Source organism: Mya arenaria, chromosome 15 (genome assembly GCF_026914265.1).
Source record: "Mya arenaria isolate MELC-2E11 chromosome 15, ASM2691426v1".
NCBI classification, from domain to species: Eukaryota; Metazoa; Mollusca; class Bivalvia; order Myida; family Myidae; genus Mya; species Mya arenaria.
The window spans coordinates 30,771,141-30,787,650 of record NC_069136.1 but is presented as its reverse complement, the minus strand read 5'-3'; the positions used below and the strand labels follow the sequence as shown (position 1 = coordinate 30,787,650).

Below are 16,510 nucleotides of genomic sequence, written 5' to 3'. Positions count from 1 at the left end.
ATTTAGTATTTGAAAAACTTCATTTTTCGCTTAGAATAAAACAGTGACTCTAATTCAACCTTTGAAGTATTTCATAATTGATAGTTTTTTTTAAATGATTCTGTACAGTTTACCCAGAAATCATGGTACAATGAATTATCATTTTTACCCATAGTCGTAAATTTTGTTAATCTAACAAAAAGCGTTCTCTTCACGTGTGTTTCGTAAACAAATTTCGTCAGAAAACTGTCAAATCAAAACACGCTGAAAATCAAAGAATTTACTTGAAATATTTACATTGTTTTTGTCGATATCGTTCCTGGAGATAAAAGAAAAATGGTAATGATGTTGACTAAAAAATAACTAACATTTTCTTAATGTTTTATCTGTCAAAATTAAATTTTAGTTTGACCTTGCAAACGTTAAAAAACAAAAGTTGAAAGAGTAAGAGAACCGTACAAAATTTTGTCAAGTCGGTTGTTTCTATTGCATTTATGATTATGTTTTTGTGTAACTTTAAGCTGTTACACGTTGAGCTCCCAAACCGAAGACACTAATATGTGTCACAGACCTATCCACCTAAACTTGGCTAAAGGCTAAATGCCCGTTAACAATTTTTGTTTACATTTTTTTACAATGGCAGACTCGTGACATCCACCGTCCCAGCAAAAAGTAGAAAATGGTCCTTGTCCTTGCGGCCAGTTTTGAAATTATCTCCGTTATAAATTCAAATTTCTACGAAAATATTATCGCCTACTTTTAAACACACATTAAAGCTGCATTCTCACAGATTGAATGTTTTGACACCTTTTTTTATTTTTTGTCTTAGAACAAGCCAATTTTTTGGCGAAAATCCATGAATACCAGTTATATTAGACTGCTGACTGCTGATTTTTATATTGAAATTAAAAAATGATATTTTGTGCATTTTTCTTAAACTGTTAGTAACGGATTAACGGCTTAGCCAAGATGAAGTGGACATTTAACTTTTCCAATGTTATATGCTGGTTTTGGCTTCCATTTACATAAGATCTTTGACACTTTAGTGTATTTTAATAGTACTTGATAAGAGTAAGACCTTTCCAGCAATATATAGTTTTATGTATGTTTATTCAATGGTTTTCCAAATATACTGTTTGAAAGGTCCAGAAATGCCCTTATTTTGGATGTTATGCTGTTGCACCAAAAAATAGCCATTTTTAACTCGACTATTCGAAGAATAAGGAGAGCTATACTACTCACCCTGGCGTCAGCGTTGGCGTCACACCTTGGTTAAGGTTTTGCATGTAAGCGCCTTTAAGTCATTCTCCCAGTAAATACATCAGTTATTGCATTGAAACTTTGGATATGTGTTCCCAACTATCTTACATACTAAATTAATGAAGTTAGATAACAATTATTTTAATATAATGCAAATAATAGGCCTTTATTATTTGACTTAGAAATTCTGGTTAAGGTTTTGCGTGTAAGCACACATAGGTTATTATCTCAGCAACTACTTGAGGTATTGCATTGAGACTTTATACAATGGTAGTCAACCATCCAACCTTCTTAATTAACCAAGTTAGATAACTCTAGTTTGCATTTAATGCAAAATAATTGCCCTTTATTATTCGACTTAGAAATTCTGGTTAAGGTTTTGCATGTAACCACATTTAAGTCAATATCTTAGCAAATATATCATGTATTGCATTGAAACATTAGATATGTATTCCCAGATAACACTTTTTTGAATATAATGCAAATTATGGGCCTTTATTATTTGACTTAGAAATTCTGGTTAAGGTTTTGCATGTAAGCATACATAGGTTAATATCTCATCAATTACTTGATGGATTGCATTGAGACTTAATACAATGCGACTCAACCATCCAATCTACTTAAAAAACCAAGTAAGATAACTCCAGTTTGCATTAAATAAAAATAATGGCCCCTTCTTTATTCGACATAGAAATTCTGGTTAAGGTTTTGCATGTAACCACTTTTAAGTCAATACCTCAGCGAATACATCATGTAATTTTAATTGCATTGAATCTTTACACACAGGCTCCCATCTATTTAACCTTCTTATTTAATCAAGTAAGATAACTCTATCTTTTATAATATATAAGTTTTGCCCCTTTATTATGTGACTTAGAAATTCTGGTTAAGGTCTTGCATGTTAGCACACATAGTATAATATCTCAGCAACTATTTGATGTATTGCATTGAGACTTTATACAATGGTATTCAACCACCCAACTTAAATAACCAAGTTAGATAACTGTATTTTTGCAATTAATGGCCCTTTATTATTAGACTTAGAAATTTTCATTAAAATTTTGCATGGAACCACATTTATGTTAATATCTCGGCACACCATGTATTGCATTGAAATCTAATCTAAATGTGATCCATTCAAAACTTTTCAATCCTTACATTGATAAGCGGCGGAATAGTCGAGCGCGCTGTCTCTGTGACAGCTCTTGTTTAAACATACAGCTCATAAAGGCAATCTTGGATACATTGCTAAAATAATGTTTTCCAATTAAGGACACCATTCTTATTTACACTACTTTTTACGGAATGAAAATTGTACAATAATTGATGAAGATATGTGGAAAATTGTAAATGTGTACACTTGTTATTATACATTTTCCTTTTTTCACCCTTACTTATTCTACACTGAAAAAGGACTATTAAACTTTGTTTATTAAATAATAGAACACCTATTATGAATACATAGAATATTTTAACACATGAAAATCACAAACATTTTTATTAAAGGTCCTCAACTCGTTTCTCGTGACTTTGCCCAAATGAAGTTTTTTTTGTATAGTAAATATAGTTTGTGTAGCCCCACTTTTCAACATGTCCTACAACTGTGACATGATTATGTATGACAATGACAATCTGTTGTATACTTCTAGGCAATGGCAGGAAGCTATCACAAAAATATTTAGAAGCTAGCTTACTGAATGAAGAATCAACAGTCAAAACTATTTTGTCCGTAGCCCTGTATAGTCCGTAGCCCCCCTCAAAATTATTTTTAAATTGAAAGGTCAGATCATAATTAAAGCTAGCTTTTAATAAAAAAGAATCATGAATGTAAAATGAAAGCAAACACAGTTTAAGGGAGAATAGAAATAAGAACTTGTCTTAAATATATGTACGTAATGAAGGTTTGAATCCGTAAATACAGAGCAGATTACAATCAGTTGTGTTTAAGATTCATTCAGTGCAATAAAATGGTGTTACAATGTAATTTCAATGTTGTTTGATAGCCTCACATTGATATTATACAAATCTTTTGGTGTTCAGTTATAATCTGTTCGACATAAGTAAAACACAATAATGATAGTTAAAGGGGCTATGGACTATACTGCTTTTATGTCATAAATATCTACTTGATGTCAGTATTTAAAAGACTTTTTTTGTATTTGTTCTCATTCTGTTCCATGTTTTGTACTTCATACTATGCATATGGACCTTCAACATCAGTTAGGTTGATTGTATGTATATTTACTAACATAATATCAATCAACAGTAGCACTTGGTTGTATTTTGTATAAAGTACTTAGGGGTTAAAATGTCTGTGTGTGTGATATCTAGCTTGTTAATGTTTAACCGGGAAGTATTGCATGAAATCAAAGGGGTATGTAGGCAGAGGCTCAATTACAGCTTCGCAATCGCGCAACAATTTTTTTTAAAAGTGATAAATTTATGAGCATTAAACAATGCAAATTTAATCACTTAGTGTATTAACATGTGTATAATTTGCATAATTATATGAAACCAATAATACGTATTGATACATCATGCATTATTTTATGCTAAAAGTTGCGTTATTCTGTGCTTGAAAATAAATTTAAAAAAGCACTATAGTCACTAGTGCTTTTTTAAATTTATTTTCAAGCACAGAATAACACAATTTTTTAGCATAAAATAGTAGTGTGTTCTATTTTACCAAACAATTTGCAAAGACTTGATCATTAATTGATATAAAATGTGAACAATGATGATATTCCATTTGAGTAATTCTAAATGAATTTGTGACTAAAATGAATTAGGTAGAAATTCCAACATGTAAAGATATTTAAACCAAATAAATTTCATGCGAAATGCTATAGATGCGGTTACTGCGACATTCGGAAAATGAAAGTAACTGTGATAAATTGCAACTTTGCCGTTTCATTAAGATATGTACCCATTTTTCATCAAGTATTTCTTAATTGTTTGGTGAAAGAGATAATATTAATTATCTTTGCATTTATTAAGGTTTATATTAGTTTAACATATAGATCAAGCACCATTTTGGCATTTATTTTTTGAAACTTTTGCGGGGCAAAAAAGCCTTCATGAAACTTCCCCCATTTGAATGAATTTACAGTGGCTTTCTTTATATGGAGAATGCATCACTTATAGTTAAAAAAGATTAGAAAATGAAATACCAGTTTAAATAGTTTGAAATTTGCACATAAATGGATTACTTCACTAATATTGATGCCAAGAGATTTCTTAACATATACATGTTAGGGCACAAAGATACAAAGGAGATAATGACAGATGATAGCCTAATCAAATCTAAGTCAGGATTGGTATTCAATATACAACTTATTTTAATATTAATATTTATGTAAAAAGAAATAAGTATATATTGGTATGAAAATATTATTAACACAAATTAAATCAAACATTGGTTAATCTTTGATGCCTATATAAATATGTATCAGTTCTGTCAATTAATGAGAAAATTTTCTGAGAAATGCTCATTTGTGAAACAGTTCCGTGCATTTCCCTGAAAGCACTGTTTCAACAGGTAAATATACTATATCATGCTATTATACACTTTTGAACATTTAATGTTTCAATTTACTTCAACTGTTAACCTTTTGATATGAAGTAAACACATAATTAAGCACATGCGGGACCCAGCCTGTATAGTCCGTAGCCTCTTCGTAACAAGTATAAATGCAAGATAAAAAACTTCTGTCACTATTTCTTTACATTTACTTTTGTTTCTGCAAGTTTGACTGTTAATAGCAATTTTTTAAGTTGGAGATGTAGTGCTATAAGCACTTAAAATAGTTTTCATGTCAAGAAATGACTGTTATTTTGCTGGTTGTTTCCATGTTTTGAATAAAGTGTCATAAATTATCTATTTCGTTGAGGTAAATGTTCAAGCGATAATAGGGCCTGGGGACGATCAGTTGGTAAAAGATGATACTTTTGCTGTATAATGCAAACATATAATTATGTTTCTAGAATGATTACTGTGTTTGTATAGTCCGTAGCCCCTCTGTAGCCTAAATTTATGATTCAAGCTTTTAAAAAAATAAGAAGTGTAGGTCATTCAAGACTTTGTATGCTAACAAAAGACACCTATATGTTTGATCTAAAAGGAAATTTGATTATATTGAGCTGTTATCTAAATGATTCTGCTAAATATAAGTGTGACTTCTTTTCTGCTTTTGATGGATCTTGCAATCCTACACATATAAATATTTTCATTTGATTCAGAATCAAATTTTTGGCTCGAATGTATAATGTTTACACATTACTAGTACTTTATGAGCAAAAAGAAGGTAGGATATTTGCATCTACTTTCCAAACAAAACATGTTATGCTTCAATATGTATAGTCCGTAGGCCAAACACGTCTACTTGTAAATACATGTATCAGTCTGTAACTTTTTTATCAGGTCTGCTACAAAAGAACAGTTTTAGAGCATAATGCTTGAGGCATTAAGCTTGCAAACTCATATTGAATTTTAACGATTCGAACCACTTTAAAAATTGACCTTCGTGCAACGCAAGTGTCCACTTTATCTTGGCTAAGCCGTTGAGCCATAAAACATTAATTTTCGTACGGAAATAGGAATATCTATGATCTGATTTTTTGTCAGCAGTCTTATATCATTGGTTTGCAGATATCTAGGCAAAAATTTGCTCTTTCAAAGACAAAAATAAAAAAAGTTGTAAAAATGGTAAATCTGTGAGAGTGCAGCTTTAAGTTATCTCATTATGCCAAATAACATGTGCAGATATCATAAAACACTTACATGTGTTGTTTGTTTATCAATTATCCCGATATCTGTAAATCTGGGACAGTTTGTGTACATGTATGAAAGGGTATTCTTGACCCAGAATATATTTATGTGAACTTAACAACTCTAATGACAAGTTCAATCCAGTTTAGATCATAATATTACTATATATTATTTTGCATGGTGTTAAATGGTAGAGAGTTGTAGCTTTACAGGGATACATAAGAAATGTCAAAATAGTAAAAAAAAGTATCCCTGATCGTGTAGGAGTGCAGTTCGTTTAAAGACACCAGGAGGCTAGTCCTCCGAAATGCCACCATACATAAGAATGTCAAAATAATGAAAAAATATCCATGAACGGTCTTAATTGCAGGCAGGAGTGATTTTTGGTTTGGATAGTCTTATCTTTTTTTCATAAAAGACAAGTTTGTAAATTTTCTTCTTCCTAAAGCTAGAATACGGTTGCTTTTGGTTTAAATACAGGACCCATAAATACCCTTTAAAATGCTACAATTACTATTTAAAATCAAAAATCTGTTCATATCAGTATGAATACAAATGTTGGGCTACTACAATAATTTACTTCCATTTCGGAACAACCCTTTTGACCAAATCAAAGATGCCCATTAAACTGTTTTAAAATCAATTCAACTAATCTACATTTTGCATAAAGGATAATGTGAGAGTAAAGTACATGTATGTCTGCCATTCAATGTGCCAGTCATCTTCACCAATAGCCATAACACCGACTTTATTAAATGAAACCAATGTGTACAATACACTTTAAATACAATTACATAAGGGAGTACAAAGTATTATCTGAAGCTCTGTCTTTGAATTGCAGAGCACAATTAGTAGAGTCATGCTATTGTGAACACTATAAATGAAGAATCGAGACCACATGGATAAAGGCAAAGTTTCCTCACAATTTTACTTTTATTTTTTCAGACGAGTATGATCTTAGCAGGATTGGGTCTCACAACAGCGGCTGTTATAGGTAAGTTTAACCTGTTTGTCTTGCATGCTTCATGCATGGTTCAGTGGTTGAAATTAACACAAGCCCTGTACTGATAAAAAGTTTTTCAGGGCTTGCTCATATTCTGAAAATTATATAGCAGGGCTTTTTTTTTTTTTTTTTTATGCCAAGCCATAGTAAGAATTCAGGCTTGTTCATTCAAAAGTCTAATTCGATGACTGATGGTTATAAATTAGAAACAAGAACTATTGTATCTTATTAGTATTCCTTTGTTTTTGTTGTTTCATCAATTTTCGTAACATTAATCAGTAGGCAGAGCTTCTACACATGCACTAAGTTACTATACAATGATAGTTCAATTACACACACTACTTATTACATGGTAAGCTTGACAATATTTTATTAGTAGATGGTACAAAACACCCAACCTGTAGGATAAATACTATACATACTGGTGATTTATATAATTTTAACAACTCAGGTCGTGGGGGCTTTCTTTATTATCAAAGCAACAAATTATTAACCTCAAATTATATGCAAGCAGGAATTACATGTTTCCTCTCCATTGTGTTATTTGTAAGTGTAATTTTCTCGACAAATAACATTAAGATTGTGAGTGAAAATTTTCAGCTTGATCATTTTAAAATTTTAAAATTCTCGGATTTCAGGACGTCAGATGTTAAAGCACAGGAAAGTTCTAGAACAGGCATACAAGAAAGCAGATACACTCTTGCCAAAAGATGTAAGCTTCTTTAAAATTTAGACTCTTTTGTCTAGGACTCAAAGAGTTACGACAATTTTCCATTTATAAGATGTTTAAAAATCTATAAAATGTTCGTTGATATTCTATGTTCAGCGAATAAAAAAAATGGTTAAAGTATTCAGTAGTTGATTGTGTTTTAAATTAATTATTCTTTCAAGATCATATTTAGAAGCAATTTATAATGACTTCTTGTTTGAATGACATTTGTCAAGATATTACTGACACATGAACATTTCAGTACACGAATATGTGGCTGTAATCTGTAAAAATGAAATATATACCTTTAATAAGTTTAACATTTTTTTAAGATGGTTTAATAAAGATATGTTCTCTCAGGCCAAATTCAAATAATTATGTGGTTCCGGCTACATGCTGACAAAAATAGCAAGCTAGGTAGGAAGAACATTTTATTTTGGGAAATAATTACGTATCCCCCATTAATGGGGAAACATATTGTTTTTACCTTGTCCATCTGTCCATCACACTGATTTTGATATCAGACGGTCAAAGGAAATTTATAATGATATGCCAGTTGGTCACAACTAGTAGATAAGCTCTATTGATTTTGAGTTCAGAAGGTCAAAAGTCGAGGTGACCTGGAGCTGAAAAGCGGTTTCCGCTCAATAACTAAAGAGGGTCTGGGCCCAGGAACTTCATACTTGGTACGCAAGTCGGTCATGATTAGTATATGATCCCTATTGATTTTGAGATCACTGATCTTATGCAGTAGATGGTCGCTTTTGAATACAGGTGAATAGGCCTACTTTCAAGATCACTGTTGGAAAAAATAAAATAAAAAAATTGTCAAAATTTCAATCTGTGAGAGTGCAGCTTTGAATACAAAAGTGCAAATTTAATGTCCATCATTGATTATTTCTCAGCTTTCTCCCACAGTCAAGCTTCTTTAAAAAAAAACAATACCAGGTTATTGTATTACTATTATTATGCCCCCCTTCGAAGAAGAGGGGTATATTGCTTTGCACAGGCATGTCGGTATGTCGGTCGGTCCGTCGGTAGACCAAAGCTTGTCCGAGTGATAACTCAACAATTCCTGGACGTATGGTCATCAAACTTGACATGAAGGTTGGGCCTGACCATTAGATGACCCCTATTGATTTTAGGGCTCATCGGGTCAAAGGTCAAGGTCACAGTGACCTTTAATGGTAAAATAATTTTAAAGCTTGTCCGAGTGATAACTCAACAATGCTTAGACCTATGGTCATCAAACTTGATATGGAAGTTGGGCCTGACCATTAGATGACCCCTATTGTTTTTGGGGGTCATCGGGCCAAAGGTCAAGGTCACAGTGACCTTGAATGGTAAAAGGATGTCCGAGTGATAACTCGACAATGCCTGCACCCTTGGCCCTCATTCTTGACTTGGAGGTTGGGCCTGACCAGTAACTGACCCCTATTGTTTTTGGGGCTCATCGGGTCAAAGATCAAGGTCATAGTGACATTGAATGGTAAAAGGTTGTCCGAGTGATAACTCAACAATGCCTGCACCCATGGCCCTCATAATTGACTTGGAGGTTGGGCCTGACCAGTAGATGAACCCTATTGTTTTTGGGGGTCATCCGGCCAAAGGTCAAGGTCACAGTGACCTTGAATGGTAAAAGGTTGTCCGTGTCATTACTCGACAATGCCTGCACCTATGGCCCTCAAACTTGACTTGGAGGTTGGGCCTGACCAGTAGATGACCCCTATTGTTTTTGGGGGTCATCAGGCCAAAGGTCAAGGTCACAGTGACCTTGAATGGTAAAAGGTTGTCTGAGTGATAACTCGACAATGCCTGCACCCACGGCCATCAAACTTTAATTGGAGGTTGGGCCTGACCAGTAGATGGCCCCTGTTGATTTTAGGGGTCATTGGGCCAAAGGTCAAGGTAACAGTGATTTTGAACGATAAAAGGTTGCCCGAGTGATAACTCAACAATGCCTGCGCCCAAGGCCCTCAAACTTGACTTGGAGGTTGGGCCTGACCAGTAGATGACCCCTATTGATTTAAGGGGTCAGAGGTCAAGGTCACAGTGACCTTGAAAGCAAACTCGACAATTCCTGGACCTATGGTCATCAAACTTGACATGAAGGTTGGGCCTGACCAGTAGATGACCCCTCTTGACTTTGGGGGTCATCAGGCCAAGGTCAAGGTCACAGTAACCTTTAACGCAAAAAAGTTAACAAATCTTCTCCCAGTGATATCTCAACAATGCCTGAATCTATGATCATCAAACTTGACATGTAAGTTGGGCCTGACCAGGAGATTACCCTTATTGATTTTAGGAGTCATTGGGTCAAAGGTCAGGTTCACAGTGACCTTGAATGCGAAAATGTTTCAAGTGATAATTGGACAATGCCTGCACCCATGGCCCTCAAACTTGACTTGGAGTTGTGTCTGACCTGTAGATGACCCCTTATGATTTAAGGGGTCATTGGATCAAAGGTCAAGATTACAGTGACATTGAACGAAAAATGCTTGTCTGTGTGATAACTTGTCAATGCCTGCACCCATGGCCCTCAAACTTAACATTTAGATTTTTGGTGACCAGCTGATGACTACTATGGATTTTGAGGTCATAGAGTCAAAGGTCATGGTCATAACACACTCTATCCTCAAACTTTGAATGGTCATAATCTTAAAACTGCCTCAACGGCATACAATGTTAGCGACAAATCAGCTGTCATTTCGGTCCATGCATATTTCATTTAATTGTCCATATAATCCTGACAACATGGCGCTCGGGGGGGGGGGGGGGGGGGGGCATAATGTTTGACAAACATCTCTTGTTACATTTTGTTTCCGTCCAAGCAATTTTCATATGTATTTCAATTTTTTTTTCATTTTAACATGAACATTATCATTATGGGTGTGTATTGTTTACAGCCTTTCAGCAAATATTACAGAGGAGGGTTTGAGAAAAAGATGAGTAAAAGAGAGGCCAGTCTAATTCTTGGAGTCAGGTATGCCCTAACATTCCTTGGATCTTTTCAAGGTTATCACATAATAGTGAATATGAACATATTTGCTGATGACTTTATTTCTGCTCCATAGCCATAGGATGCATTTCTTCCATTTTAACTTGATAAGTCAATACTCTTGGATCATGAACTGATTTTTACAAAAAACAGAAACAATGTTCATTTTTAATACTGATAAATCTAAAGCTAAATGTTTTCCCTAAACTCATCAACAACAACCCTAATACATCTATTGTTATTATCTCAGCTGTTTTTCGATGAAGAAATGTCGAGGTATTGTCACAGCCTTTGTATCGCAGTGCAATTTTTTAAACCTTGGCCAACATTAAAAAAACATCGCCGGTGACAATACACTCATGTTTAGCAAAGGCCAGGAACTCTCACTTTATTAATTGTCAAGTAATGACTCAGCTTTTGACTGAAACCAACAAACAAGTCTTAGTTTTGGCGTTCGTTCAGTGATGCTCTTGTTAAATACTTACCCAATACCGTAAATTGATAGAACTATGTTTTGTAATTTCAGTCAGTCGTCTTCTCCAGTGAGAATAAAGGAAGCACATAAAAGGATCATGTTACTGAACCACCCTGATCGTGGTAAGTCTGCAGCAGGGACTCATTTCCTATTCATTTTATTATTTCTGCAGAAAGTAGTAACTTTAGTGGTGGAATGCAAGGCTGCAAAAAGACAAGTAGTTGAAGCGTCCTTCACTACAAGAACTTGACCCAGTATGATATTAATTTCAAGTTTATGAGTCTGAGGTACCCTTGGGTTTAATACCAGTATCCAAACGAGGAGGTAAACTTAATCACAGACTGGGTAGGATCTCCCAAAGAATTGTATCTCCCCATTTTTGTTTGTTTTGTTTCGTCATACCTTTTAACTAAGCAGTAATGAAGAATATATTTTAAAACATTGACATTTTAGCCTTAATAAGCTTGCATGGGTGGTATTAAATGTTGGTCTTAGTTGGATTTAAGAATAATGTAGCTTATCAGGTTGCATATTGGTATGACCATAAGTTAACCAAGTGAATACCAGCTCTGATTCATGTTAAGTAGTAAGTTATAAGTTTTATTTTACCTTTCCTGAGTTACGTATATGTATCGTTACACAGCAATTCTTTATTACAGGAGGATCACCTTATCTGGCCACCAAAATCAACGAGGCAAAAGACTACTTGGAATCGAAAAAGCCTTGAAACCTCAGACATACAGGGGGCAGATTACTACCGAACTACCCAAACATGATTGCATTGGATGAAATATTGGATCAGATCATCATAAATCATTGACATCGGAACGACACAGACTTCAAGTTCATTAATGTCATATCTTTGGTGCTTTATTGACCTTCGAGGGTGTGTTTTAAAGCATAAAAACGATTATTATAGGAAATCAGGAGTGCACCTATTTTGAAATAAGGAGGATTTTGGGAAGCATCTGGTTAATTTTTAATGTTTAAAAAAACAACATGAAAATAGTTCTAAAGGAATGAAACCTTCAATAATGAAATGAACTTTAAAAGGTCTGAACATAGCTTTAGGTCTTATCAGAATTGTTGACAATGATTACTGTATGAAACTGTGCCAAATCTGTGATAATATTACAAAATGTTACATGTATGTTGGATGATTGTATGTGAAAATGTAGAAGTTCAACATGAAATAAAACTTAAATATGTTTTTTTATTTGGCATTCCAGGTCTGTTCAGAAATTTGTTCCAGTTTTACAGTCTTATGAGAACAATTTAAACTGGTGTGAGTTGCCATAAAATGTACATGTATTGAAATGTTGGGTAAAATCGAAGTACATGTATTTAAAGCAAAGAAAAAACACAGATATTCAGATGGGCTGAAGACAGAAGAAAGATTGATGAATGTCAAACTGGATTTTGTCGCAATTATTCAACTGTCAATAAAAATGTTTTGTCTACAAGCCATAGTACAGAAATGTCTTTGGGAAAAAAGTGTGATTCTAATCTGGTCATTAGAATTATGTACGTCGTTGTGCGGGCGGGACACGTAAAACTCAGCTATAAAACTAACTTTGGTTAGGATTGCCATATTGTTACTGAACTTGGTATATAGAGAGAGGTTATGGAGTCCGTTTATAGGATTGCATTTGGAGCCCCAAGTAGGGTCAAAGCCATGGCACTGTTACTCAGGATAGGAAAAGGAACTGAATACTTTTGGTTCGGGTTGACATATTGTGACCAAACTTGGTATAAAGGAGGAGTTTGCATTTAGGGATAAGGCCACTATTACTAACAATAGAAAAACTGAATATTTATGAGGTCTTTGGGGCTTCAGGCTCAAGGTCACTGTTACTAAAAATAGAACTATTGTTTGAACTGAATATCTTCAGTTACAGTTCATTTATGATACCTCAACTTCTTACTATTCGTAAAAAGAAACATGTTTTCTATGGAGTCATATTTTAACGGAATATCTATTCCAATCAATTTAGGGCCTAAGAAATCTTATTTTGAAAAGTGGGTTCATCTTTGTAAAACTTGACTGTAGATTTTTCCTGATGTTGCAGTGCCCTAGTAATATGATTTAAGATACAATATAAATTGATTGCAATATCTTCAATTATTGCTTCAATATATTTATCTAGCAGCCAGTAAAACATTTGGCCCTCTTCACAGCACAGGCTGAAGTTGTTCTGTCAATCATTGAAAACCAGGTTTGGTCCCATTGCGATGTTCCTTGTCTTGTTTATACATTGATTTTCATAAGGCTTTTGACAAAATCAACCACTTTAAACTCTTTAAATCACTTGAAAGATCCCATAGAGTCCTAAAATATGTGATCAGGTCATGAGACACCATTTGTTTCTATGTAATGAAGGTCCAAGACAGGGGATAAGTCAAATTCAACAAATTTTGTCCTCAAAATTACCACAACAGTTGAATACATGTTTAGATACAGGTATGGAGGTCAACCTTGATAAGACCGAATTTATTGTTTTTAGAAACGGTGGACCGTTTAGAAAAGATGAACAAGAGGGCCATGATGGCCCTGTATCGCTCACCTGTAGCTTTGCTAAATAAAGTGAACATTCTGACCTATTATCATAAAGATCCAATGAAAAGTATGGCCCCTAGAGGCCACTCTTTTATTTGTCCCACTGACCTAGTTTTTTACCCCACATGACCCTATCAGTAGGCAATGCTTCAAACCAAATATTTAAGACCTAGTCCTTGTGGCTTCAGACAAGAAAATTTTAAAGTTTTTTCCTATATAAGCCTATGTAAAACTTGTGACACCCAGGGTGAGGCCTCTTTTCACCACAGGTGCACAAATTGAACAATCTTGGTAGCGGGCCACTAGGTTATGCCACATATAAAATGCCAATGTCTTGTTGGTTTAGACAAGAAGTTTTTTGTTCTATACAATCATCTACCTCGAACTTGACCTAGATTTTATACAGAGGATCCTTTTGACCAAGTTGCATTAAGATTACGCTAAAATTGTGACCTCTATTGTGTTCACATGGTTTTTCTACTAATTGACCTAGTGACCTAGTTTTTGACCCGGGTTGACCCAATATCGAACCTGACCTAGCATATGTTAAGATGATCATTCTGTCCAAGTTTCATTAAGATTAGGCTAAAATTGTGATCTCTATTGTGTTCACAAGGTTTTTTTACTAATTGACCTAGTGACCTAGTTATTGACCGCGGATGGACCAATGTCGAACTTGACCTAGATGTTATAGAAATGATCATTCTGACCAAGTTGCATTAAGATTAGGCTAAAATTGTGACCTCTATTGTGTTCATAAGGTTTTTCTAATATCTGACCTAGTGACCTGGTATTGACCGCGGATGACCCAATATCGAACATGACCCAGATTTTATAGAGATGATCATTCTGACCAAGTTGCATTAACATTAGGCTAAAATTGTGACCTCTATTGTGTTCACAAGGTTTTTCTACTAATTGACCTAGTGACCTAGTTATTGACGGTAATTGACCCAATATCGAACTTGACCTAGATTTTATAGAGATGATCATTCTGACCAAGTTTCATTAAGATTAGGCTAAAATTGTGACCTCTGTTGTGTTCACAAGGTTTTTCTACTAATTGACCTAGTGACCTAGTTATTGACCGCGAATGACCCAATATCGAACTTGACCTATATTGTTCTAGAGATGATCATTCTGACCAAGTTGAATTGAGATAAGCCTAAAATTGTGACCTCTATTGTGTTCACAAGGTTTTTCTACTAATTTACCTAGTGACCTAGTTTTTGACCTGGGTTGACCCAATATGGAACTTGACCTAGCTTATGTTAAGATGATCATTCTGACCAAGTTTCATTAAGATTAGGCTAAAATTGTGACCTCTATTGTGTTCACAAGGTTTTTTTACTATCTGACCTAGTGACCTAGTTATTGACCGCGGATGACCCAATGTGGAACTTGACCTAGATTTTATAAAGATGATCAGTCTGACCAAGTTTCATAAAGATTAGGCTAAAATTGTGACCTCTATTGTGTTCATAAGGTTTTTCTAATATCTGACCTAGTGACCTAGTTATTGACTGCGGATGACCCAATATCGAACATGACCCAGATTTTATAGAGATGATCATTCTGACCAAGTTGCATTAACATTAGGCTAAAATTGTGACCTCTATTGTGTTCACAAGGTTTTTCTACTAATTGACCTAGTGACCTAGTTATTGACCGCGGATGACCCAATATCGAACTTGACCTAGATTTTATAGAGATGATCATTCTGACCAAGTTGCATTGAGATTAGGCTAAAATTGTGACCTCTAATGTGTTCACAAGGTATTTCTACTAATTGACCTACTGACCTAGTTTTTGACCCCAGATGACCCAATATCGAACTTGACCTAGATTTCATAGAGATGATCAGTCTGACCAAGTTTCATAAAGATTAGGTCAAAATTGTGACCTCTGTTGTGTTCACAAGGTTTTTCTAATAATTGACCTAGTGACCTAGTTATTGACTGCGGATGACCCAATATCGAACTTGACCTAGATTTTATAGAGATGATTATTCTGACCAACTTGCATTGAGATTAGGCTAAAATTGTGACCTCTATTGTGTTCACAAGGTTTTTGTACTAATTGACCTAGTGACCTAGTTGTTGACCGCGGATGACCCAATATCGAACTTGACCTACATTTTATAGAGATGATCATTCTGACCAAGTTGCATTGAGATTAGGCTAAAATTGTGACCTCTATTGTGTTCACAAGGTTTTTCTACTAATTGACCTAGTGACCTAATTATTGACCGCGGATGACCCAATATCGAACTTGACCTAGATTTTATAGAGATGACCATTCTGACCAAGTTGCATTGAGATTAGGCTAAAATTGTGACCTCTATTGTGTTCACAAGGTTTTTCTACTAATTGACCTAGTGACCTAGTTTTTGACCCCAGATGACCCAATATCGAACTTGACCTAGATTTTATAGAGATGATCAGTCTGACCAAGTTTCATAAAGATTAGGTCAAAATTGTGACCTCTATTGTGTTCACAAGCAATTGTGAACGGACGGACGGACGGACGGACGACGGACGAAGAGTGATCACAAAAGCTCACCTTGTCACTACGTGACAGTTGAGCTAAAAATGGCATTTCCGTGGTATAAATATTAACCTACATCAGATTATTCTGTTTATGATTACATGTGGCTACTGTTTAGCCCACAATTGTCTTGGATACAAGCTAAAGATCAGCTGGCAAAATAATTTAAAATATTTAGACAATGATTAAACGAATATGTTGTGTCCCAGTTTAG

The 16,510-nt window shown here is 34.6% G+C and overlaps 1 protein-coding gene across 1 annotated transcript; it reads left to right on the top strand.

The window, feature by feature from the left end:
- The first annotated feature begins 183 nt into the window (after positions 1–183).
- On the top strand, positions 184–12,130 carry LOC128220603 (mitochondrial import inner membrane translocase subunit TIM14-like). The gene is made up of 6 exons (XM_052929063.1): positions 184–318; positions 6,953–7,001; positions 7,649–7,722; positions 10,626–10,702; positions 11,244–11,314; positions 11,852–12,130. Exons 1-6 carry the CDS (start codon positions 316–318, stop codon positions 11,917–11,919), a joined length of 342 nt encoding a protein of 113 aa, XP_052785023.1. The 5' UTR covers positions 184–315; the 3' UTR covers positions 11,920–12,130.
- The last annotated feature ends 4,380 nt before the right edge of the window (positions 12,131–16,510 follow it).